Raw genomic sequence first — 24,501 nt, forward strand, 5'->3', positions numbered from 1 at the left:
GGGTGGGAGTTGGAAGGGGGCCCAGATGCCGATGGATGAAGCCTGCCTCTTACCCCTGTGCTCTGTTTCTTGATTGCAAGCCTCCATTCGGAGAAGGAAAGGGGGTGAGTCATCTGCTGTGTCCCCATGCCCCCAGCTTTGTTTGACCCTGTCCAGGGAAGTGCTGATGTGTGAAGAGGCTCCATGTCAAGTCAGGGTGCTCTGGAAGCCTGGGCTGTACCTTCCTGTTGGCCTTCTCCCTGGGGATCTGGTGGGGTGCAGTAGAGGGAACTGGGGAAGGATGGATGGGGGGGTCCAGGGGTGTGGCTCTGTGGGGGTGTGACAGTGAGGCACAGCCATGGGCTTTGGGGGCTCAGGTGAGTGTGGGGGCAGCCTAGTGAGGCAGAGCTGGGAAAGCCTCCCGGTGGAGGCCACACCATTTGCCATGTTCTGGAGCTGGGTAGGGGGAAGGTTCAGAGGGCTCAGCTGTGGGTCTCCTCAGGGAGCATGGTAACTGGGCCAGTGTGGGCAAGAGTGTTGGGTGCTCAGCTCTGGCCCATTTGCTTCTTTCTGCCTGTTTTCTGGGGGCTCCTTGTGCCTGGTGTGTGGGTCCCATTCTGTGCTGATTTGTTGTGGGGTCTAGTCCGGTGCTGATGGCCCCTTCAGAACAGGAGTCTAGGCCCCACAGCATTGGGGAGGGAGCTTGGAGCTCCTCTGCCCAACATAGCCCAGGCTGTTGACTTCACTACCCCCTGCTCCTCCCATCAGGCCTCACCTGTTTGTTTGAGGCTCCTTCCTGTATGTTCTGTGTGTCCAGCCTGGCTGCAAAGAATGTAGCTTCCATGGTGGGGGGGACAGAGTCTGAGGTCCAGCATCTGGTGAGATCTCAGGGCCTGGCCTCTGCCAGTCTTCTCCATCTCTCGAGTGGACGGGAGACTCTTTCTGCTGAATAGGAGTCAGAGCCAGAGGGAAGCCTGAGGTGGCTTTGTGGCCCCAGGCATGTGTGTTTGCCCGTTTGTCCGTGTGCCTGGTGCCCACCCATCCCTCACTCTGGGATCCACAGGGCCTTCCCTGTGCTGGGGGCACACCAACACCATCTGTCTGGGCCCAGGCTCTCCAGCATGGCCTGTGGTCCGGCCCTCAGAGCTCTCCTGTTGACCCTTGCCCTAATCTCAGGTGAAGTGCTTTCCTTGGTGTCTTTTCAGGTATTAAAACTGGGTGTCCCCTAGGGACGCCTTTCTTCACTCTATGAGGCAGACACAAGCTATTTCTGGAATATTTTGGTTCTGTCCTAAGATCATTAGTGGAGCTCCCAGGGTGCCATGCTGCGGCCTGTGCACTTCTTCCAGTTGTAGGGGAGGTGACGGGTGATTCCTCACCCCTGGGGCCCATCATACCTGCTTGGGTTCTGGCTGTTGAAACAGCTGCACATCGAGCTGTGTCGCCAGCACATGTGGAATCTTGATAACCAGTGTATGCGAGGCTGATGGGAATGTGCGGTTCCCAGTGCCCCAGACCTGGTTCCTAGAGGGCTTCATTTTCTTTTTTGAGTATCTAAAATAATTTAAGAATATATTTTCTAATAACGGTGGGGATTGGTGTCAACCTCACCAGCTGTTAGTTCGGAGAATTCTTGATTCTTTCTCTTTTGGAAATAATTCTTGCCTGGCCCCAGCACCATCACCTTACCTCCAGCAGTATTTGCTTTGCTAACTTCATGTGCACTCTGCTTTTGGTCTCTGGGATTGAGTTCTTCTGGAGCTAGAGATGCAGCTTCCAAACCCACAGCTCGGGTGAGCACATGCTCACTTTTTACTTCACTCATGTCTTTATGTCTGAGGTTTCTGGAAAATGTGGTTGTTAAGTCTGACCCCTAACTTATTGAATCTATGATCTGGAGCACTCCGATCTCTCAGAAATTCAGTTTCTTTTTGGGTAAAATGAGGGCGGTATCAGTACCTTCTTTGTGTGGTTGTGAGGAATGAGAGAAGGCTCATCAGAAGCTCTTTTCACTGAAAATCACCAAGGACTGAACGCAGGGTGGTGATGGTGGTTTCAGCTTCCAAAGGGGAATTATTTGCTTCATTACAAAAACAAAGAAGATGATCCCTCTAACGAGCCCTTCCTGGTGTGCACCTGGGCCCAGGTACCAGTGGCGCTGGGAGCTACACCCAGGACCGGTAAGCTAGTCTGTAGATGGAGCATGCTCTGGTGAGTTGTAACATTTGCTGAACTCCTGTGTTACTCAGGGCCCAGGCTGGACGCTCAGGGCAGGCAGGGGATGGTACTGGCTCTTTCCTCCTGAGAGCTCACGGGCTCTCTGGGGAGAGAAGGCACACCGTGTGTGTTCAGTGCTTCCCCTGAGCCAGGCAGGGCAGCACTTGTCATGTGTAGACACTGACAGTAGGTACAGACAGTAGACACTGAAGCAGCCACCATTTTAGGGTTGTTTTATCAGATAAGGAAACTGAGTCACAGAGAGGTTAAGTCAGGACAGAGGTGGTACGCGATGTGGGTCTGGTCCGGGTTGGGTGCCGGCCAGCTCTGACTTCTTTCTCCCTGGCAGTTGCAGAGTGGGTTGCAGAGGCAGAGCCAGGAGGTGCTGGTGGGAGGTGTTGGGGCTGACTGTGTCCTCTGACAACAGGCACTTGGAGAGCGAAAGCCCGGGCGTGACCAGACACATGGCCCTCTAGGGTGGCATGAGCCCTGAGGGCTTGGGGATTCAGAGCCTGAGTGACGAGTGGGGTGAGGTCAGTGTGGCAGCCATGTGGGCACGGGAGCTGCCCCCAACTCCTGCTGCAGCCCACATCCGGCCCTGAGTGGACCACAGCTGCCAGTTCTCAGACACATGCGTTTAACACAATTTCCAAGTCATGTTGATAATCAAAAACACCACTTTAAAAAGTACTAAACAGCTTTAATAAAAACAAGCAAACAAAGCTTTTCTTTATGATGGATTTGAAAAGAATGCTGCCTGAGGCCTCCTGGTGCCTTTCTCCCTTCTAGGGCCTCGTTCACACATCAGCTCCCCACCCCTCCCACCCCCCATCTTCCTTACCCTCCTCTCAAGGGGCCCGTGGAAGCCCCTTCAGCACCATCAGCACCTCCCACCCAGGGTGGGGCTGCTTTTCCAGGAATGGAGGTTCTTTGGCCTGCTCATCTGCGTGGAGCCATATTTTTAGGTCCCTAGCCTGGGACTGTGAGTTCTGTTTTCAGGCAGTGTCCCCTGTTCATTCATTCGTAGCTTATTCACACCTTCCATGGGCACCTGCCGCACACCAGGGTCTGTCCTAGGGCTGAGGTCCATCAGAGGCAGCTTAGCTTTTGGTGCAGCAGCTACAGACAGATGAGTACTGCCAGGTGTTGAGGAGAAAAGGGACAGGGCCAAGGGCAACAAATTCAGGAAGACTTGAAACTCCAAACAGTGCTGTCCCTGTCCTGGTCCTCTCCCGAATGGTCAGTCAGGCTTTTCCTGGAGTGGGGTCCGAAGGGTGACCTGGACCACCCTTGGAGGACAGAGCGGCCAGGCGGGAGTGGGACTCAGATGGGATGCATGTTACTCGGCTTCTGACCCCCGGCCTCAGGTCTGGAAGAAGGGACATCAGGCGGGCAGGGCCCAGTGGCTCCGTTAACATCAGGAGGACTCAGCATGGGGTGCACGAGGGTGGAGCAGGTTCAGGGTCCAGGTGGTTGAGATGGTGCCTCCCTTGGCTGTGCAGAGAAGCTGGATGAGATCCTGGCAGCCGCCACGGAGCCCACGCTGAGGCCAGACATCGCGGACGCTGACTCCAGAGCTGCCACTGTCAAACAGCGGCCCACGAGTCGGAGGATCACACCTGCTGAGATCAGTGTAAGCCACCCCAGCAGCTGGGGGGGGGGGGCATGGGGAGGGGAGAAGGCAGGGAGGGGCGCGGGGGTCAGAGCTCCATGTCCCCTACTGTGCATTTGTGCATTTTTCTGGGGTGGGAGTCCGTCATTTGGACCCTCCTCTCCAGGGGTGAGGGTGAAGGACCCCATGGCTTCTCACACACGTGGGGAAATCTTGTCCTCCCAGAATGGCCACAGTTTAACAAATGCTGAGTGCTCACTCTTGGCCCTGGGTCCCAGTGCCTCCTGCATAGCCACACCCAGGACCACCTAGAGCACCCCAGCCCTGTTGAGGGTACAATGCAGTGTCTCTGCACCCCGCCCCCCGACTCCTCTCACTTGGCATCTTCTGGGCTACTCCCCCAGCCTTGTCCATGTCAACCCTACCCAATACTCTATGCCCAGGCCCCCACTGGCTATGCCCCTGCTCTCTGGAGTCTCTGTGCCTGGGTCTGAGTCTTGGGTCAGGCCCCACTGGTGCCAGCACCATTGTGATTAGTGTGTGGGGTGTTTGATCTCAGGCTTAGAAGGATGGCTGGGGCTGGATGGAGAACTGGGACCCCCAGTGCCCTAGAGCCTCCTTCTAACCCCCCAACTCCAACAGTCTTTATTTGAGCGCCAGGGCCTTCCAGGCCCAGAGAAGCTGCCCGGCTCCCTGCGGAAGGGGATTCCACGGACCAAGTCTGTAGGTACGGCTGGGCTGGGGGTTGCGTGGGGCTGGGGTGGATGTGGGGCTGGAGGACCCTGTCTCTCCCAACCCTCCAGTTGGGGTTTTAAGGTTTCCTTAAGGTTTCCTCTGAAACCTTATAACCCCATCTCCCTGGTCATAGCCCAGGAATCTCATTTGTTTGTGGACATATGTGGGATCCGTCCTTTCCCCAAATCCAGACAAACTGTCAAAAGAGACCCTTGAGGCTTCCTCACTCCATCCACCACTTCCTGTCCATTGTGTCCCCATCCCTGCTCTGGTCCACTATTGCCCCCCCCATCCGCTCCTCCCCGTCCAGTCTGCGCCCCGCCATCTGCTATTCTCCGTCCAGTCTGTGCCCCCCCCATCCGCTCCTCCCCGTCCAGTCTGCGCCCCCCCATCCGCTCCTCCCCGTCCAGTCTGCGCCCCCCATCCGCTCCTCCCCGTCCAGTCTGCGCCCCCCCATATTCCTCCCCGTCCATTCTGCGTCCCTCCATCCGCTCCTCCCCGTCCAGTCTGCGCCCCCCACCAGGTATTGTTCTGTATCTCTCTTTTCCTTCACAGCCAGTCTTCTCCAGAAGTCACTTGCAGTTGCTGTCTCTGTCCTCATCTGCTCCTCAGCTTGGGGCAGCGTAGCTCTCTCCACACCTAAAACTGACTTTGCTGCCACCAGGGTCACCAGTGGTTTGCAGGGCATTCCTTCCAGCAGACACATGACCAGCCCTTCTCTTGTTGACCTCAACTGGCATTTGATTTTTCTGCTCACCTCCCCAGAGCTTTAGGACATTTCCTGGTTCTTTCCTCTGTTCTCAGGCTGTACCTGTTCAGGACAAGATGTAAACCTAAAAAAAACCTCCACACCAAATGTGGGTCCTCTCAAGGCTGTGTCCTTAGCCTCTGTGCCTTCTGTACCTGTCTCTTTGGGGCCTCATCATGCCTCACACTCGCTGTCACGCCTCTCATGTAGCCATCTCTCTCGACCCCAGACTGGGGCATCTCACAAGCTCCACTCACTGCCCTTCCTTCTAGACATGTAGTCCCCTCTCACCTGCCCACTTCTCCATCCATTCCTTCACAGACCTGCCCACTTGTCCATCCATCGGTCTGCATACACTGCAGCTCCCCCATCATCTGTTCATCATCAGAGTAAACACCACAGTGTTTATGCACACTGGTTCATTTCATACTTACAGTAACCCTGTTGAGGTAATACTATTAGTACCTCTGTATTACAGGTAAGGAAACTAAGGTAAAGAGGTAAAGTGACTTGCCCAAGGTCTTACCTTGTCTTCTGGTAAGACATCATGCCAGCCATCTGCCCAGACCTGCCCGAAGGGGGCTTTCTGCAGAGCAGATACCACCCCATATCCCTCCAGTTCACCCGTGGTGGGCTCTTCATTGCCTTGGGGCCTTGGGGACCAGTCTCAGCCTTCTCCTACTTCATCTGGGGGCATTTGTCTCCATTTCCTTCTTACCTGGGTGTACCAACAGTCGCTGTTCTGCACCTGGCCTCAGTCTGCCTGGATGGCCTGTCGCTCAGCCCAGCCCAGTCCCAGGACTGACCACCACAGGTCCAGATCTCAGTGCCTTCCCTGCAGGATGTGAGCCTCTTGGTGGGTATTCCTCCTGGACCCTCCTGTGCTCATTCTGTGAGTGAGTGAGAGGGGTTCATCTTCAGGCTCCTTGCCCTGGCCTGCTGCCCATCACCAATGTGAGTGTTGGTCAAGGTGTCAGATTCCCAGAGTCCCCCACCCACCCTTGTCCTGGGCACATGATTCAGTCCTGGAAACCTCAGCGTCCTGGTCCATAAACTTGAGTCCCATCTAGTACTTGCCTCCAAGTCGACGATGTGGCTCACCCAGTGGGCTGTACTCAGAGGCTGAGTATAGGCATCAACCACTGATACTGTTCCTAGATGCAGGTCCTGAATCTTGAGGCTGGAACACAGTGTTTGAGAAATGTTTGCTACTCTTCATTGGGCAGAGGTCCCCACCCCACCTTCGGTGGTATCAGAACAGATTCCCCACTTCATCCCAGGCAAGTGACTTATCTTCACCCTAAGTTAGAATTTGGCATGCCAAATCTCCTGTGTCTTCTAGGAGCACAAGCTTTTCTCCATGTAGTTTGTCTCATAAGATAAGTTGTGCAGCGGGGAGGAGGCCCCAAAAGAACCTGGCACAAATCTTGTGTCCAGCCATGGGGGTGGAAGGCAGACCTAAAAATGATGATGATGATGATGATGATGATGATGATGATGATGATGATCTCGGCCTCCTTCCTGGGATGCTTCTAGGTGCTCAGCCCCATGCTGTAGGCTTTAAATGGCTCCAGCTGTGGCAGCCCCACAACAGGGGCCAGCATTTTGCTTGAGATTAGGAAACTGACCTGCTAAGAGATTAAGTAATGTCAGACAGTAACTTCCAATGCTAGAATTCAAGCCACACGAAAGCCCACCTTTGCTGCGCCCGGGGTGAAGAGCTGTCATGCAGGACAAGATGTAGATCGTGCAGTGTGGGAGGCCTGGGGAGACCACCTTGGCTAAAGGAGGAGGTGGCTGGGAACAGGCAATCTGCAATGTAGTGAGTTCGTAAAAATGCGAGCAAGTACAGAGTGAAGCCAAGTGTAGATTCCCAAGGCACTCCACCAGAGACCTGTGCGTATCAACATGGAGGAAACATTCATCCACTGTCCTCCGGTTGGGCCGTCGAACACTTGCAGCCTAACTGAACATGCGTACGGTACAAGTGTCCATATTGTGCCCACAAGGACACTTGGGAGATCTTGCCAGGCTCTAGCCAGGCAGCAGGACAATGAGGGCCCTGAGCATCCCAGTCCTGCTCTTGCACAGACCCTAACTCGGGCAGCAGAGCGGGTTTCATTTTAAGCCTGTGTTGCCCATGAGAGAATTGAGATTCAGGGGGGCCCAGGGCCCGGCCTGGGGCCACACAGCCCATAGGGAGTACAACTGACACATGGGTCAGGTGCTTAGTCTACAATTCCACTTTAGCTCTTCCTCCTTCCCTTCCACCCTCCCTCACTGAAGTTCAGCCATTGAGGTTATAGCAGTGACCGGGCAGTGTGTCCGGTCCCGTTCACTTGGGTCTCTGGGATGGAGCCTCTCAGGGCTTGTCTTTTCACAAACACCTTTTCACCTGGGCGCCAGCCTTCTTTCTGCCAGATGCATGGCTCAGCTGGCCACAGTCCTGCTGCCCCTCTGACTACAGTCCGTGCATCACTCCTACTCTGGGAGAGTGTCCCCCTAATTTCTGACCATCTCTCTTCTTCCCGTCTCTGGTTGCCACCAGGGAACTCCCAGTGACACCTGCTTGTTCCATTGCTGCAATGTGGCCTCGCTCAGTCTTGGATGGAAGCCATGCACCAGCCGCCCCTACCTCTTCTGTGCAGTTGTCTTCACCACTCCGCGTGGGGGGATGTGTAGGGGCTGCCCCGATTCTCCCTGGGTGTCTTCTTTGGGCCCTCTCAGTGTGATGGGGCTTGGGCAGGTCTTGGCCCGAACCCAAGACTTTGGGTCCTTTCACAGTCTGTTGGTGGGGCCCTCCTCTGCCTTATATCTGAAAGAATACCTCTCCCCAAGTCTTTCTAAGAGCCCCCTCCCCCCAACTCAACACTGGGCTTGGGGTGCAGAGCTGGCATCCAGGGAGGAGCCCAGACTAGGGGCCTCGCTCAGATCTCCTGCTCTGGGCTGCCCTGTCCCCTTTTCTCTCAGACCCCAGCCTCCGTGCCCTTCTTGACCCAGTCCTCCCCGGCTGGGTATCGCTTCCCGCCAATTTCTAAGGGGGTGGCTTCGCAGTCCTTGCATCTGGGGCCATGGCTGCCCTCAGGTGGAGTCAGGGCAGGGCTGGCCCCTGCACAGGGCCGGCGCCGGGGTCTCACCAGGGCCCTTCTGTCCGCAGGGGAGGATGAAAAGCTGGCGTCCCTGCTGGAAGGGCGCTTTCCGCGCAGCACGTCCATGCAAGATACGGTGCGTGAGGGCCGTGGCATCCCGCCCCCGCCGCAGACCGCACCGCCGCCCCCACCCGCTCCCTACTACTTCGACTCCGGGCCGCCCCCCGCCTTCTCACCGCCACCCCCTCCAGGCCGCGCCTACGACACAGTGCGCTCCAGCTTCAAGCCCGGCCTGGAGGCGCGCCTGGGCGCTGGGGCCCCGGGCCTGTACGATGCCGGCGCGCCCCTGGGTCCGCTGCCCTACCCGGAGCGGCAGAAGCGTGCGCGCTCCATGATCATCCTTCAGGACTCGGCGCCGGAGGCGGGCGACACCCCCCGGCCTCCTCCGGCGGCCACCCCACCGGAGCGTCCAAAGCGGCGGCCGCGGCCGCCGGGCCCCGACAGTCCCTACGCCAACCTGGGCGCTTTCAGCGCCAGCATCTTCGCGCCGTCCAAGCCTCAGCGCCGCAAGAGCCCGCTGGTGAAGCAGCTGCAGGTGGAAGACGCTCAGGAGCGCGCAGCCCTGGCAGTGGGCAGCCCTGGCCCGGGTGGCGGCAGCTTCGCCCGGGAGCCCTCCCCGACGCACCGTGGGCCTCGGCCAAGCGGCCTTGACTACGGCCCCGGGGAAAGCCCCGGCCTCGCGTTCGGGGGCCCAGGCCCGGGCAAGGACCGGCGGCTGGAGGAGCGGCGACGCTCAACCGTGTTCCTGTCGGTGGGAGCCATCGAGGGCAGCACACCTAGCACAGACCTGCCCTCCCTGCAGCCCTCCCGCTCCATCGATGAGCGCCTGCTGGGGGCTGGCGCCGCCACCACCACCACCGGCCGAGACCTGCTCCTGCCCTCCCCCGTCTCTGCTCTGAAGCCATTGGTCAGCGGCCCGAGCCTTGGGCCTTCAGGCTCCACCTTCATCCACCCACTCACCGGCAAACCCCTGGACCCCAGCTCGCCCCTGGCCCTCGCCCTGGCAGCTCGAGAACGTGCTCTGGCCTCCCAGGCGCCCTCCCGGTCCCCCACGCCCGTGCACAGCCCTGACGCTGACCGCCCTGGGCCTCTGTTCGTGGATGTACAGGCCCGCGACTCTGAGCGAGGGGCGCTGGCCTCCCCAGCCTTCTCCCCAAGAAGCCCCGCCTGGGTTCCTGTGCCTGCTCGGAGGGAGCCGGAGAAAGCACCCCGGGAGGAGCGCAAGTCGCCAGAGGACAAGAAGTCCATGATCCTCAGCGTCCTGGACACATCCCTGCAGCGGCCGGCCGGCCTCATTGTCGTGCACGCCACCAGCAATGGGCAGGAGCCCAGCGGGCTGGGGGCTGAAGAGGAGCGCCCGGGCACCCCAGAGCTGGCCCCAGCCCCTGCACAGTCAGCAGTGGTGGCAGAGCCCCTGGCGAGCCCCCGGGCTCAGCCCCCTGGCAGCACGGCTCCGACAGACCCCGGGCCGGGCCAGGGCAGCTCCGAGGAGGAGCCAGAGCTGGTGTTCGCTGTGAACTTGCCGCCTGCCCAGCTGTCCTCCAGTGATGAGGAGACCAGGGAGGAGCTAGCCCGCATTGGGCTGGTGCCGCCTCCCGAAGAGTTTGCCAACGGGGTCCTGCTGGCCACCCCACTTCCTGGCCCAGGTCCCTCACCCACCGTGGTGCCAGGCCCGGCCTCAGGGAAGCCGAGCAGCGAGCCGCCTCCTGCCCCTGAATCTGCAGCTGACTCAGGGGTGGAGGAGGCTGACACACGCAGCTCCAGCGACCCCCACCTGGAGACCACAAGCACTATCTCCACGGTGTCCAGCATGTCCACCCTGAGCTCGGAGAGTGGGGAGCTCACTGACACCCACACCTCCTTCGCCGATGGACACACTTTTCTACTCGAGAAGCCACCAGTGCCTCCCAAGCCCAAGCTCAAGTCCCCGCTGGGGAAGGGGCCGGTGACCTTCAGGGACCCGCTGCTGAAGCAGTCCTCGGACAGTGAGCTCATGGCCCAGCAGCATGCCGCCTCTGCCGGGCTGGCCTCCGCTGCCGGACCTGCTCGCCCTCGCTACCTCTTCCAGAGAAGGTCCAAGCTGTGGGGGGACCCCGTGGAGAGCCGGGGACTCCCAGGGCCTGAAGATGACAAACCAACTGTGATCAGTGAGCTCAGCTCTCGCCTGCAGCAGCTCAACAAAGACACACGCTCCTTGGGGGAAGAGCCGGTTGGTGGCCTGGGCGGCCTGCTGGACCCTGCCAAGAAGTCGCCCATCGCGGCAGCTCGGTGAGCAGGGCAGTGTGGGGAGGGTCCTGTCCCGTGTCTATGGCCCCCCCCCCCACCCTGTGTTTTTCCTCTTGTCTGTCCACCATCGGAGGTTTCCTCTGTTCCCCTCCCCAGTCCATTCTATCCCACCCCTTACCTGTCCGTGGCATGCCTCTCTGTCCACTTGTGTCCTTTGTCTGCCCTTGCTTTGTCTGTGTGAGACAAGTCTCATTCAGGGATCTGAAATCTTGGGGCCGCTGTTCTCTCCATCCTGTTGGTGCTAGGAGTGGGGGCTGGGCACCCATCAGAGACCCAGCGGGGCCGAGCACCTCCACAGCCCTCCTGGAGACGCCCTGCCTTGGGGGGTTCTTGTGGGCTCTCACTCTTTTGCTCCCGACCAAAGCTGCCTCTCCTGTTACGGGTTGTTCTGTGCTCCATCCTGGAGTTGCAACCCGCTCCCCTCCCCCCACTGTTCAGCTTCGCTGTGAGCCTGTGGGCCCCCAACCCCATCCTCCCTGTGGCCACATGGCTGGTGCCACCTTTCCTGTAGCTGCCTCCTGCCTTGCTTCCTTTTGAGGCTTAGAGTACACAGACTCCTTTTCCTTTTGGGACGCACCAGCAGCTCCCTGTGTTCTGCCCCAGAAAAATTTGTCTCTCTGCTCTGCCTCAGAGCCCCTTAAACACAGACTGCAGTGCATTTTCAAAGTGCATTAAGAAGCCATTCTTAGGGGGAAGTCACAGCATCCCTCCATACTCCATCTGCCCTCTCGCCTTCTCCGTACCTTCCCTGTTCCTCTGTCTGTCTGCTCGTCCCACCTCTTGCCCAGGGTGAGGACTTGAAGAGGCCACGTTGTGCCCTGGAAATGGGGGTGGGGGTTGCTGAGCAAGGGGCTGGGGTGCTGCTCTGGTAGAGCTGCCAGAGCCCTTGGATATTTCCTTGAGGACCCCATTCCCAAGGCTTTGCTCCTGAAGGGGTCCCCCTTGGGCCTGTGAGCTCCATGGATGTTGGTGGGAGAGCTGGTTCCTGCCCACTGGTGCTGGTCTGAGGCAGCTCTGGTAACCCCCTGGCTGGCCCTTGTCTGCCCTTTTCAAGCTGCCTTTGCCTTCTGTACCCCTTTAGGCCCTCCTCCCTCTTCTGGCTTTGTCGGGGGGGGGGGGTGAGGTGCCACTGCCTGGCCTCCTTCTTGCTCCCTGAAGACCAGCCTATTGGCTCCTTTCCTGTCAGCCTTGGAAGGCACAGCTCACAAAGTGAGGGATTCGGTCTTATTCACAAGGGCTTGTCTGATTTACCTTCTTCCAGTTAAGGGTTCAAAAGATATGTGGGGGCTTGGGAAGCTCACGGTGCTTCCCCTAAGTGGTCCAGGAATATTGTCCTTCAGCTCCTGTCATCTCAGGGGCTCGCTTTGGGGCCCTCTCCCCTTTTGGCCTCTTCCAACTCCCAGCTGAATGTGAAAGCCCTTTTTCCAGCAGGGCAATGCCAAAGGTACCCTGAGAGTGGGCGTTATGGGCATGGCCAGGGTATCCATTTGGGATGAGTAGCCCAGGTCCTGGGCCTCTGCAGGACCTAACCCCTGGGGACGGGGGGTTCCCTGACCCACCCTCGACCAGCCCCTATCTTCATCTCTGCTTCTCCTCCCTTGCCAGTCCCTCTGTTCTCTATGTCCTTTGGTCCCAGTGAAAATTAAAGCTACTTAAAGTGGGAAGCACAGTTCCTGATACAGTGCAGGCCCTCAATAAATGTTTGCTCAACAGACGAAAGAACTAAGCTAAATGCAAGCACTGTCTTTTGTGACCTGTAATCTAGGGAGGGGGCTTAGGATAAATATCACTGAAGGACAGACACATGATTCAGATGGACTGGTTGTTGGACCCCATGATCAGGCTCAGGCGAGCCTGGGTCTTGTCATTTGCTCTGCTGGCTCCCATGGGGTGGCTGGGCACCCTGAGCATTTCTCCTCTGTTAGGGTAAAGGTCTCTTGTCCCATGGCTCTGGGTTGTGCCATGACCCTGTGTTTGTGTTCTGATTTGGACATGGGATGGGGCAGGGCAAGACCCACAGGTGCCAGCTTTGCACCCCACCTACCCCACAGGTGCACTGGAAAGGGAGCCTCTTTGACTTGGCACTTCTTGCAAAAGTCCAGCCTCTGATTGGCTTCACATGGGTCCCCTGCTTTCCCCTGGATGAATCAGCAGGGTCAGGGATGCTGTAAGGCCTCCATTGGGCAGGCCTGAGTCCTGTGCTCTCCTGGGAGCTAGGGCACGGGGCCAGCCCACCTAGCAAACAGGTGCTGAGAGTGAGGGAGGGTGGGTCTCCAGAGGAAAATCAGCTGCTGTTACGGGGGTCCAGATGCTGGAAAACCTAAAACAACACAAGTCCCTTGTGACATGTTCTCACCAATGTCGGCAGTTTGCTTCATTCCCTGGCATCAGCTTGGGGTCAGAGGGCCCTGGATATCAACTCTCAGCTAGTTGCACCTGAGCTCTGTAGTCTTGGATGAGCCACTGTGAACTTCAGTCCCTCCCCTGTGAGATGGTGACGGTGACACCCTGAAGCACCAAGCTCAGGGCTGCAGCATGGTGGGTTCTCATGAAGTGGGCACTCAGCCAGGTCCTTCGTGGGAAATAAAAGGGCGGATATTGCACTGGAAAATGCCAGGTCATATTATTTCACTTCTACAGCCATTCTCTCAGATGGATAACAGCATACTCTCCATTTTCCAGACAATAAAACTAAGGTTCTAAAGAGGTCTATTGCAGCTGGTAAGTGGTGGTATCTGTCTGGCCCCAAGCCCCACTCTCTGTTCACTGTACTCTGGGGGCTGTGTCGTTAAGCCCCTTCTGGTGACGGATGCTGGGTTTCTGTGCGGTAGCCTCTCACACAGAAACGCGCACCTGTTCACTGGGTAGACTGACACCGTTATCTATCAATCACGTATATCACAAATAGCCGTGTATTCTGAAATCGCTTATCCTCGAGTCCTCAGAGCGCTACCTCATCAGCCCAGCTACACGGAGCCATCCCTCTGCCCTGCCTTCCTATTCCCACTTCCCTCTGCACCCCCTTCTCTCGTTCACACTTCCTTTGGCCCTCTCTGCTTCCCCTCACCCCTCAGATCTGGGTGAAACCACAGTCCCCAGTGGCGTGGACCCCACTGCCCACTCTTGGCTTCTGGCCAGAGGCAGGGGGCTGAGCGGAGGATTCAGTGAGCGTGTGGAGTCGGCCCCTCCATGTGGCTGGCAGGAGCCGTGGTGCCCGCCAGGGCTGCTGGGCAGCTCTCGTTTGCAGCTCACTGTGGCTGGAACCTAGCATTCCTCTCTCATTTAGTGATGAGCTGCTAGTGATACGGTCCCTAAGAGAAACGTTCGAAGTGCGGGAAGTTCTGGTGTCTGGGTGGGGCTGTTTCCTTCCCGGGACCATTCTTGGCAGAGGCCCCAGACTAATTGCCTTGGCCACCTGGAGGGACCTCTGGCTTTTTGCGACATTGATCCTAGACTATTCATCTGCTCTATGCTTCTAGCTTCGGGTCTAGCCCTCGTATAGACAGGACGTCCATCTTCTCAGAGCCCCACCATGGTCTTTGAGGCTCACATCTGTACCCAACTCCACTCGCCTTCGGATCGGAATCCCACATGTCGTCTGAAGTCCATAGTGTCTCTGAGCACCGCAAAAACACTCAGCTCTGCTGTGGCTTTCAGTTTTACATCTGTCTGACCCTCACCTCTGGTTTCATAGAAAAACGTTCATGGTGAAATAGCTGTGGAAATACAAAGTGAAAGGGGTGTCTTTCCTGCATCTCCTTAGCCCCTTTGATGTGCTTTGCGCCATGGCCTCGAACCTGTTAGGTCTCAGCTTCTCTGGCAGATCATTAGTAAGTGTCTTGCAGAAGACACACATTCCTTATGATGGGGTAGAAACCCTGCTCTGGTGACTTTCTGTGGACCCTGTTCTACTAACATGTTTGGCTGGGATCTGGATACCACCTTGTGTCACCGCAGGTATCTCAAGGCCAGTGGGGCTTCTTCTGAAACCTGGGCTGACACTTGTGGTGTGACGGCCGACGCAAGAGCACTGGGGCCAGGATGTGCTTTGTCCTTGCAGGCCACACGAAACTGGGTCACATGCTTCAGGAGCCCTGAACTATGCTGGGGGAGCAGGAAGTGCTCACAGATGAGGGGATGTAGAGGCATCTGGAGGGTGCTGAGGTTGGGCGGTGAGAAGGCGAAAGGCTGGAGACGCCCTGAGCGGAGAGTGCGCTTTGAAGCTTATGAGTCTGTATCTAGTTTTGCGCTGTTGTTGAGGGTTCTGTCCCTGAGTGGAGCTCCCAGACTGCAAAAGCCCACAAGGCCTAGACCTGCTCTGCATGAGTGCACTGGCAGAAGGCCCAAGACAGAGGCCAGGACCAGAGCTTGGGCTTTTCCTTGTCTGTTGGTGCCAACAGGCCAACAGGCAGTCAAGCCTGGGAGGGACACGTCCCATTATTTTTGTTTGCTGACATTTAGCTTTGTCAGTGAGGAAATGAGGTGAGAGGTGCTGAGTGAAAATGTCTGGACCCTGAGGTGGCCCGGAGGGTGAGGATAAGGGCCTGGGTTAATGCTGGGAGCCCTCCATGAAAAGGAGGAGGAGCTGAGGGTGGCTCCCGGTCCCTGGTGTGGGGAGGACTGGGGGAAGGGAGAGCATGTTTGGAGGCCCCAGTAGAGGTCTGGAGCTCAGGAGAGCCTGGGCTCACATGTAGCATTCTTGGGCACGTCAGCCGTAGCCAAGGGTGGGAGTGGACTACCTGGCCCAGGAGAAAGTGTGTGTGCCGAGAGGAGAACCCACAAAACCCATCTAGGAAGGAAGGGGTCCTGCTACAGCCTGGGTAACTGCAGGGGTGTGGGGCAAGGGGCAAGGGGCGAGGCCAGACCCCAGTGGCTGAGGAATCACCAGGCAGCAAGACAGTAGCAGATTCAGACGTGGTGGAAGAGACGTCCGGGGCCACGGAGCCTTGAGGAGCCATCTGGAGGAGGATGCTGACGGCATTCAGGGGTGCCCGGTGAGGTACCGCTCGTCAGGGGGCGGGTGGCCCAGAAGCCCTTTGGGAGGCTGGCGGGTGCCGTGATGTGGCCACACCGTGGCTGGGGCCCAGCTGGGGCGGCGTCAGTTGAGAGTGGCGATGGACGGTGACGGCTGTGCCGAAGTGGCGTGGAGACTTGGCTGTGGACGCTGCTGGGGTTCCTGCTCAGGGGACGACGTGGGCAGTTCCCTGCTCCCCTGGAGGAAGGGAGGAGGGGCAAGCACTTGGGCCATGGGTACCCTTGGCCACTCCCTGCTGTGTCCTGGGGCCTTGGGAGGCCACAGACTTCCTTATGCTCTTCTTGTAGGCCTCCTGCCATGTCCACCATGCTTTGGGCATCCTTAGGACTGGCTCTCTCCCCACTTCCCCACCCAGTGGAATACGGCTCTTCATTCCCTCACTCATGGCACCTCCTGGCATCAGCCGCATTTTCTCCGGCAGGTGCCCATCTCCTGGCACCCACCACCTCTCCTCAGGAGGGTCTGCCTGGGTGCTGCTAGAGCCTGCCTCACCCCTCTGACAGGAAGGAGCGCTTCGGCCCTGGCCAGAAGGGCGTCCTGGAGCCCAGACCCTGCTCTGGGCTCAGGCCAGGCGTCTCCACTGCACTCCCCAGCACCCGTCCAGTTCTCTCTGCCTTCACAGCTTGGCTGTGGTCCTGCCAACTTGTCAATATGCTTCTGTCACACCGGAGACCCTGGGCACACCCACATGGTTCCACTGAAACTTAACCCTTGGGGTAGGGCTAAGCAGGATTCCCTCCTGAGACACGAGGTCCTCAGGCCTGGGTCGCTGTGTGAAAGTCGTGGTGGAGCTCTACTGGGACCATCCCCTCCGCACCTTACCCTGCACTGCAGCCCCCACCCTAGCATTTCCCTAGCAGTCACCGCCACCTGGGCACCCACCACCCCCTTGCAACATCCCCTTGGGTACCCTCCCTCTCTCCTTCACTGCTGACCCACTTTGCCCCAAAGCCCAGGTGGTGCCAGGGAGATCAGGTGTGGTGGGAGCAGGGAGGGTTTCTTCTGGCTGGTGCCTGTTCCCTGAGCCCACCCCAGGTGTCCTTAGAGCCCCTCGCCATGGGGGGTAGGGCGGAGGGAGGCCTGGTTTCAGGAGGCTCTGCTGTGGGTCTGAGCCCTGGGGGGAGGCAGCGGGGAGAGCGGCTGAGGGGAGAAAGCCGGTGGAAAGTGATGGAAGCTGGAAACTGGAACTGAGGTCAAGCGGGAGGGACAGACAGAACTGGATCTTTAGGGAGAGGCTGGTCTTGCCCAGGTGGGAGATGAAAAGACAAAGCCTGCACGGAGGGGCGGAAGGACGCCCAGGGTGCCCTGTGCGGTGCGAGACTGGCACCAGTCAGGATAGCGCAGAGGTGGATGGGGGCACCCAGAGGAGGCTCCTCAGCCCGGTAGGGGCAGGGGCAGGGGCAGGAAGGGGGGATGGCAGCTGCAGAGGCCAGTCAGGCTGCAGAGAGTGTAAGGGGACATGAAGTGTCACCCAAGTGCCAGGTGTCTGCCGAGCACTTGCCACACAGTGTCCCAAGGAAAGCCTGTGGAGGTCACACAGGCAGACCCGGAACCCACCCAGATCTGCCCACGTGTGGCCTGCAGGTCCCTTTCCCCAGCAGCCCCAGATTTGCTCTCTCCCATTGTACCTGACTGAGTTCCTCCCCCAGTGGGTGTCTGGCCAGGGAGACCTGTACCTGGCTGCCATACTGTAGCTGTGACTGTGGGCCATGTGCCTGCTGTGTGGGCCTGGGCTGCTAACACTCTTTCTCATTGCTCTCTCCTGCCCATCTGCATGTGGCTGCTCTGTCTAGCTGCGCGGTGGTCCCGAGCGCCGGCTGTGTAAGTGAGCATGCCCATCCCATGCCTCTCACTGTCCATAGCTGCACCTGGTCACCCTGGTCTCTGCTCTGCTTGGCTTCGTGAGGCTTCTGTGCCACCGACAGCCCCCTGAGGCTTCCCCTGGGCGCAACTGGGGATAGGGACCGAAAGGAGGGGGTGGGAGAGGGGAGTGGGTTTTCTCTGGAGGTGCCCCCAGGTAGGCCTCCCACCATGGCCATGCTGGAGAGGGGCTGCAGGTCTGGGGGTCCTGTCAGGTGATGTTGGGAAGAGAGGCATCATTTGTGTGTGTGTGTATGTGTGTGTGTGTGTGTGTGCACACGTGTGCTGCTGTGTCCCTGTCACGAGCAGGCTGCTGCCATTCCTGCCGCTGCTGCTGCATGTCTGTGACGCGTGTGGGTGCCGTCCTGTGCAGGGAGGCCGACTGTCATGGGTGTGTCGCTGCCTGACACCTGCACATGCTGCTGTTCTGTGTGGGCATGAGCGCTGCCTGGTGTCTGTCTCTGACTCATGGACTTGGTCAGTCTGTGCAGCCACCAGCCTTCATCACGACTCAGCCGTCCCTGAAGCCTGCCCAGGTTTCTCTGGGTCTCCTCAGGAGAGCAGAGCTGTGTGTGGGAGTGGGGAGAGGTACTGCCAGTCTTACTGTCCAGGACACGGGCGGATGGGGCAGTGCCCAGAGCCTGTGTCGGAGGCCGTCAGGGATGGGGCAGTCGGCCCTTTGCCACGAGAGGCTCTTTCCTCTGGTGGGCTGCTCTTGGATCCCCATGGAGGGAAGGGGCCCTCTGTTTTTACTCTTTATGTTCCATTCAGTTTAGGCCCCTTCTCTCCCGGCAGGGCCCTGTCTCTGACCCTGGGGGCCAAACAGAGGGGCCCTATCATGACCACAGGACCCCACCCTTCTTTCTTCCTGTGGCCCTAAGGCTACGCCCACCCCAGCCCCAGTACCCACCCGACCTGCGTCCTCCTGGCCGCTGGCCCCTCTCCCCTCTGCCTGCCCCCACATCTCCTGGCGCCCCTCACCTGGCCTTGACCCCCTCTCCCTCCGCAGGCTCTTCAGCAGCCTCGGTGAGCTGAGCTCCATCTCAGCGCAGCGCAGCCCTGGGGGCCCGGGCGGCGGGGCCTCCTACCCGGTGCGGCCCGGCGGCCGCTACCCCGTGGCGCGGCGCGCCCCGAGCCCAGTGAAGCCCGCGTCGCTGGAGCGGGTGGAGGGGCTGGGGGCGGGCGCGGGGGGCGCGGGGCGGCCCTTCGGCCTCACGCCTCCCACCATCCTCAAGTCGTCCAGCCTCTCCATCCCGCACGAGCCGAAGGAGGTGCGCTTTGTGGTGCGCAGCGTGAGCGCACGCAGCCGCTCGCCCTCGCCGTCGCCGCTGCCCTCGCCAGCGCCTGGCCCCGGCCCCGGGGCCCCCGGCCCGCGCCGGCCCTTCCAACAAAAGCCGCTGCAGCTGTGGAGCAAGTTCGACGTGGGCGACTGGCTGGAGAGCATCCACTTGGGCGAGCACCGCGACCGCTTCGAGGACCACGAAATCGAGGGCGCGCACCTGCCGGCGCTCACCAAGGACGACTTCGTGGAGCTGGGCGTCACGCGCGTGGGCCACCGCATGAACATTGAGCGCGCGCTCAGGCAGCTGGACGGCAGCTGACGCCCCCTCCCCACGTCCCAGCCGCGCCCTGCCGGCAGGGCCCCCCACCCCCACCCCCGGGCCGCGGGCTCGGCCTGCCCCCCACAAAGGCGCCCGGGCCAGGAATGTTGCATGAATCGTCCTGTTTGCTGTTGCTCGGAGACTTGCCCTGTACATTGCTTAGTGCCCTCCCCGGCCGGCGAGTCCCACCCAGCACACGGTCAGGAAGGGCGAGGGCCAGGGAGGCTGGAGCGGGAGAGGGTTGGGGGTGGGGTGCTCCGGCCTGACCATCTCCCGCACAGCTCCTGGTGGCTACTCTCCCAGAGGGGGGGACCTAGTCCAGCATGCGAGGTCAGGACACACCTTGGTGACTCGGGGGGAGGGGGGAGACTTGGGGTTCTCGGTTGGGGGCCTAGGAGCCCCCCCCTGTTTTGCATATTTTAATCCACTCTATATTTGGAACGAGAAAAGGAACAAATATCTCTGTCCTTAATAGCTTCCCTTCCCCTCCCTTACAGTCCCCCCCCCCCCCCCACTGGTTCCGCTGCTGCTGCCCAGTCTTCCATCTCTGGCCCCTCACTGCCACTGCCACCCCACATGGGGCGGGGGACGCTCCAGCTGGTCTGGGGTTGGCCAGGGTCCTAGTAGCCCGCCCTGGGGCCCCAGCTCGGCCCTCTCCCCTCGCTGAGCTATAGTGTGCCCCACCGACCCTTCAGGTGCTGCGTGGAGGAGGGGCGGCAGGCAGCGAGTCCTGCTGGGCACTAGCCAGGTCAGGTGGCCTGGGAGACCATTGCCCTGGGGAGGGGCAGGGCCCTGGCATCCGCCCCAGCCAAGTCCCTCACAGGGTCCCTTCCCAGGAGGGGTCTAGCCTCCTCCCCACACTGTTGGGCAACCACAGCAGAGAAGCCTCCCTGCCTCAGACCCCAAAGTCTCCTGTTCCTGCCCTGTGTGTGTGTGTGTGTGTGTGCGCGCGCGCACGCACGTGCGAGTGTGTGAAACTCTGGGTGCGGCTGAGTGCGTCGGAGCCCTGTGTGTGCCTGACTGGAGTGTGGTCCCAACGGGCCACTCTGGACTAGTGTGGGGGCTTCAGCAGTGTGCACAGGGTGCATGTATGGGTGTGTCCCTGTGAAAGCACCCCATTTCCACTTCCAAAGAAAGTCAGAGGCACCCTAGGACCTGCTGTTTGCCCAGCCCGTCCTTCCAGAGCCTCGTCTAGCCTGAGCGGGCCTCCTTGGTGAGGATCTGCTGCTTGGACAGGCTCCCAAGAGCCCTTGGAGGCAGTGCCCCGCCCCCCACTGGGCTTCTGGCGGGGGGGGGGGGGGGATCATAGAGGACCCCTAGAGTCAGGCCACCGCAAGCCCTGGGGAGAGGCAAAGACCCCAGAGGGCACCCCAGCCCCCCTTACTGTGACTCCTCACACTCAGCAATGACCTGTGGGGTGGGGGGCCCTGGGACGTTTTTAAACCTAGGGTTTGGAGTCTGGACTAAGCTCCATCCACGTCACTCACAAGTTTCTGTTTATATTTCTAGCTTTTTTTAATAAAAAAAAAAAACAACAGAAAACTGAAGTTTTCACAGCCCAGGGGCCTGGCACGCCGGTCTGTGCCCGCCTGCCCCGCCCTGGCCCGCCGGCCCCATTCCCTGGGCAGAGTCACACCCAGTAACCCTTTCACCGACAGACCAGGTCACACACAGCAGCAGTCACTGTAACAGACTGCCACATACACCCTCAGTCTCACACTCACCTGTGGGTTTTTGGTTCCGTTCAATTTGGGTTTTTAACTTTACAGGGTCAGTCCCGCTTCACCCCTCCTTTTGTATGGAGTTCCATCCGGGGGATTTCACCCCTGCTCCAGTCCTGAGGCCTCCTGACCCTGACGTTGTGATACACCCCACAGAGATCTATGTTTCTTATATTATTATTATTGATAATAATTATTATAATATTATTATGTAATAAATTTATAAGAAATGAAGCCGTCTCTCAGTTACCTGTTTGAGGAGGTATTGGGAGCACAAACTGCTGTCCCCTGAATGGGACGAACCTCAGCCTTGACATGAGCATTCGGCCACATGCACTGGTGACTCTCAGCCCTGTCTCAGTCTCCTTGTTGACCCCACGTCCCCATGCCAGGCTTCTCTTCGCATCTCTTCCGGACTCCTGCTGGGCCTCAGCTCATGCTTCCTGTCTGGAAGCTTTTCTCTCTGCCCACCAGCTCACTGAGTGTAGCCCTCCTGAGGTAGGAGTCCAGTTGTCCTCTGTCCCCCTGCCCCACCTCCCCCACTGTGTCCATTTGTTTCTGAATTCTTTGAACCTTCTCATGTCTGTGCCTGATGTCCTGCCCCCATGGCTACTGCCCTTGTCCGGGCTTTACAACCCCCCCCCCCCCACCCGAGCTGACAGTCATGTGAGCAGCTGGCTGCTACCAGCCAATGATGTGGCAAGGCTAGTGTGGCACCGGGTGGGGCGTGGCCCGCCCACAGGAAGGGCAGAGGCACCTTAAGGGTGGAAGAGAGGGTGAACAGTGTGGATGGATGGATATCTTCCCACAGAGTGGGCACAGGAGGCCCAGTGGGAGTTGGGAGAGGGCTCCTCAGGCATCAGTCACCTGACAGGGTCTTGGCAGGGGCAGTGCCTGCAGATCCTGGCCCCACTGGGTCAAGGTGGAGTGCAGATCTGACAGAGTAATAAACGTGGACCTTGACTTGGGTTATCGATGGTCAGGGGTGGGACCAGTGGGAGATACCACCGGCAGGTGTGAAGATCCCAGAGGGAGTGAAGTGGCTGGAAGACGGTCAGACTCCAGTGTCTTCACCCAGAGGAGGTGGGGGCAGGCAGAGGTGCTTTGAGGGAGCAAGTGCAGGTCTGGCTGGCCTGGGAGGGAGGGTGAGGCCCCGTGAGGCTTGGACCTTGAGAGGCTTGTAGGCTACCTAGAAAGCCCCACAATTTCAAATTTTCAACTTTTTCAAAATTTTAGATTTCATTTTCAAGTCAGAAACTGGTCAGCATACAGAAGAGGCCATGAAGGAAGTCAAGGAGTAAGGAACTGGGAGGGTCTAAATGTGGGGGCAGAGGTGGGACCCTGCCTGACTTGCTGTCTGCCTGAGCCAGGGTGTTGGGGCGCTGGTATCCTCTGCACGAGGAGCCCTGGGTCTCTCTGGGTCTGGGTCAGAGCTTGGGGTAAGTACAGCTTTTCAACAGAAGAGAGGAGGAGGAAGAGGAAGGCAACAAGCCTTCCATAGAAAGGGCATCACCCACTCTGGCTCCTAAGGGGTTTGGGGGAGAAAATGAATACCCCCCACCCTCATACCTCAGAAGACAAGTCAGAACCTTCAGTGCCTGTGAGAGCAGACGTGGCAGAGGAAATCCTCTCTGCAAGTTGAGGACTAGGGGAGCTGCAGCCCCAAATGCTTTGGGGCAAAGACATTTTCACTCAGGGCTAGGGTCTCCTCATGACCTCAACATATCCTTTTGGGGGCCCTAAGCAACTCACCAACACTCTTTCTGGAGCCTGGAGCAGAGGCTGCAGCCCCAACTCTCCCTCACCCCAGCCACCACTGCCTGAGGTCCTGTGAACAACTTGGGCTGGATGGACGGACGTGTCTGCTCTGCAGAGGGTCTCGCTGGAGAATGGGTGGGGTGGGAACCTCAAGGGTTAGAGATAAGGGTGAGGAAAGATGAGGTAGGAGTTGGACTGGTCAGGGGAGCCGGGGTAGGAGTTCAGAAGTGAGGGGCAGGAATCAGGCTGCGGTAAGCAAGGGGGCATATGGGGGTGGGAAGGGAAGGAGGGAGGTGAGGTGGGGGGGGGATGGGGAAGCCCTCATCCTGCTCCCTGTGCTGGGAGCTTCATCTTGGTTTGAGTTAAGCCTCTAGTAGCCATTGGGACCCCCTTTTTTTAAATAAAAATTTTTAATGTTTATTTATTTTGAGAGAGAGAGTGAGAGCGAGCAGAGGAGGGGCAGAGAGAGAGGGAGACACAGAATCTGAAGCAGTCTCCAGGCTCCGAGCTGTCAGCACAGAACCTGATGTGGGGCTCGAACTCATGACCCATGAGATCATGACCTGAGCCAAAGTCAGATGCTTAACCGACTGAGCCACCCAGGCACCCCTGGGATCCCTTCCTCTGGCTCCAGACTCCTACCGTCTGGTACCTTCCTGCCTCTCTCCCTTGTGCTTTGGAACAGCGTGGAGAAGTCACTCTTATTTGAGATGTTTGCTTCTTCCATTAGGGTTAATGACAGAAGTAGACCTGGTAGGCCATGTTCCTATCCCTCATTACTGTGGCCATGGGGGCAGGTATGGACTGGCAGCCCCTTCTAAAATCAGGAGTGAGTGTTACTCTGTGGAGTCAGATAGTAGTTGCCCTCTAGAATCTAGACATTGGGCCTTCAACTTTGTTACTGCATAACCCTAAGTGTTTTGAAAAACTAGGTGCTACTTTTCATCTTGAATCTTATAACTAACATTTTCGTCATACGGTTAAATACTTGCAAAGGTTGTGATTTCTAGAAAATTGTACATATTAGCATTAAAGTTAATGTTGACATCATTCTGTTAAATGATTCTCATGGACCTAAATACCATATCAATTTTATACCCATCAAAATCCTATAAAAACACCTGAATAGGTGTTTTCTTAAATAGTCAAAACTTCAATGATCACTTGAATTCTTGCTGCAATGTCTTGAGGTATAATTCCAAAGCCTTTTCGGTTACTTTATCAGGCACAATCTGACACTTGGCTAAAATAAGCGAGGACTCCTAACACTCAGTAGGTGAATTGTAACTTAGGTTTGTGAAATAGGACTTCCTGAACTTCAGGTAGAGGAGGAGAGATCACCTGATATGAAGGCTTAAAAAAAAAAAAAAAAAAAGAAACTTAAACACAGGAGCAGAGTCCTCCTGAAATCAGGTAGAAGAAATATGTTCTGTGACACTCAGGTCTGAGAAGAAATCCTAACAGTCGGGTAAAGTGCACAAGGGCCCTGAAACTCTCCTAGGAGAGATGACTCCCTACACTCAGGTAGAAAAGAGAGCGCCCCACTGACATGCAGGGGGCAGTGACAAAAATCTTGTGATACATAGTTGAATCATTCTGCCACTAATTGGGGGGATATGGCCTTGTCACTCCCTGCTAAACAAAGATAAGATGTCCTGGGCCAGTGTTAGAAGACGGAGGAGGAACAGGAAAGTATTCCCCAGAGAAGGCGCTTTAAGACTGGAAAACCAAGCAGGCCACTACATACTGTTTACTCTGAGTTTGTTTTTGTTAAGATTTAATTCTGAGTAAGCTCTACAC

General features: G+C 58.1%; 1 protein-coding gene across 6 annotated transcripts in view; it reads left to right on the forward strand.

Moving 5' to 3' along the window:
• The window catches only part of SHANK3 (SH3 and multiple ankyrin repeat domains 3), a 51,289-nt gene extending 30,112 nt beyond the window's left edge, over positions 1-21,177 (forward strand). For 2 of the 6 annotated variants that reach the window (XM_053199602.1, XM_053199601.1), the window contains exons 19-23: positions 81-104; positions 3,699-3,829; positions 4,451-4,535; positions 8,449-10,708; positions 18,631-21,177. In XM_053199602.1, the coding sequence (XP_053055577.1) occupies positions 81-104; positions 3,699-3,829; positions 4,451-4,535; positions 8,449-10,708; positions 18,631-19,222 (3,092 nt within the window). In that variant the 3' untranslated portion in view covers positions 19,223-21,177. Of the gene's footprint in view, positions 1-80; positions 105-3,698; positions 3,830-4,450; positions 4,536-8,448; positions 10,709-17,554; positions 18,585-18,630 lie in introns of those variants that run through there. The other 4 variants (XM_053199606.1, XM_053199605.1, XM_053199604.1 and 1 more) reach the window with 4 other exon arrangements.
• The last annotated feature ends 3,324 nt before the right edge of the window (positions 21,178-24,501 follow it).

The sequence above is a fragment of the Acinonyx jubatus genome, chromosome B4, assembly GCF_027475565.1.
Source record: "Acinonyx jubatus isolate Ajub_Pintada_27869175 chromosome B4, VMU_Ajub_asm_v1.0, whole genome shotgun sequence".
NCBI lineage: Eukaryota > Metazoa > Chordata > Mammalia > Carnivora > Felidae > Acinonyx > Acinonyx jubatus.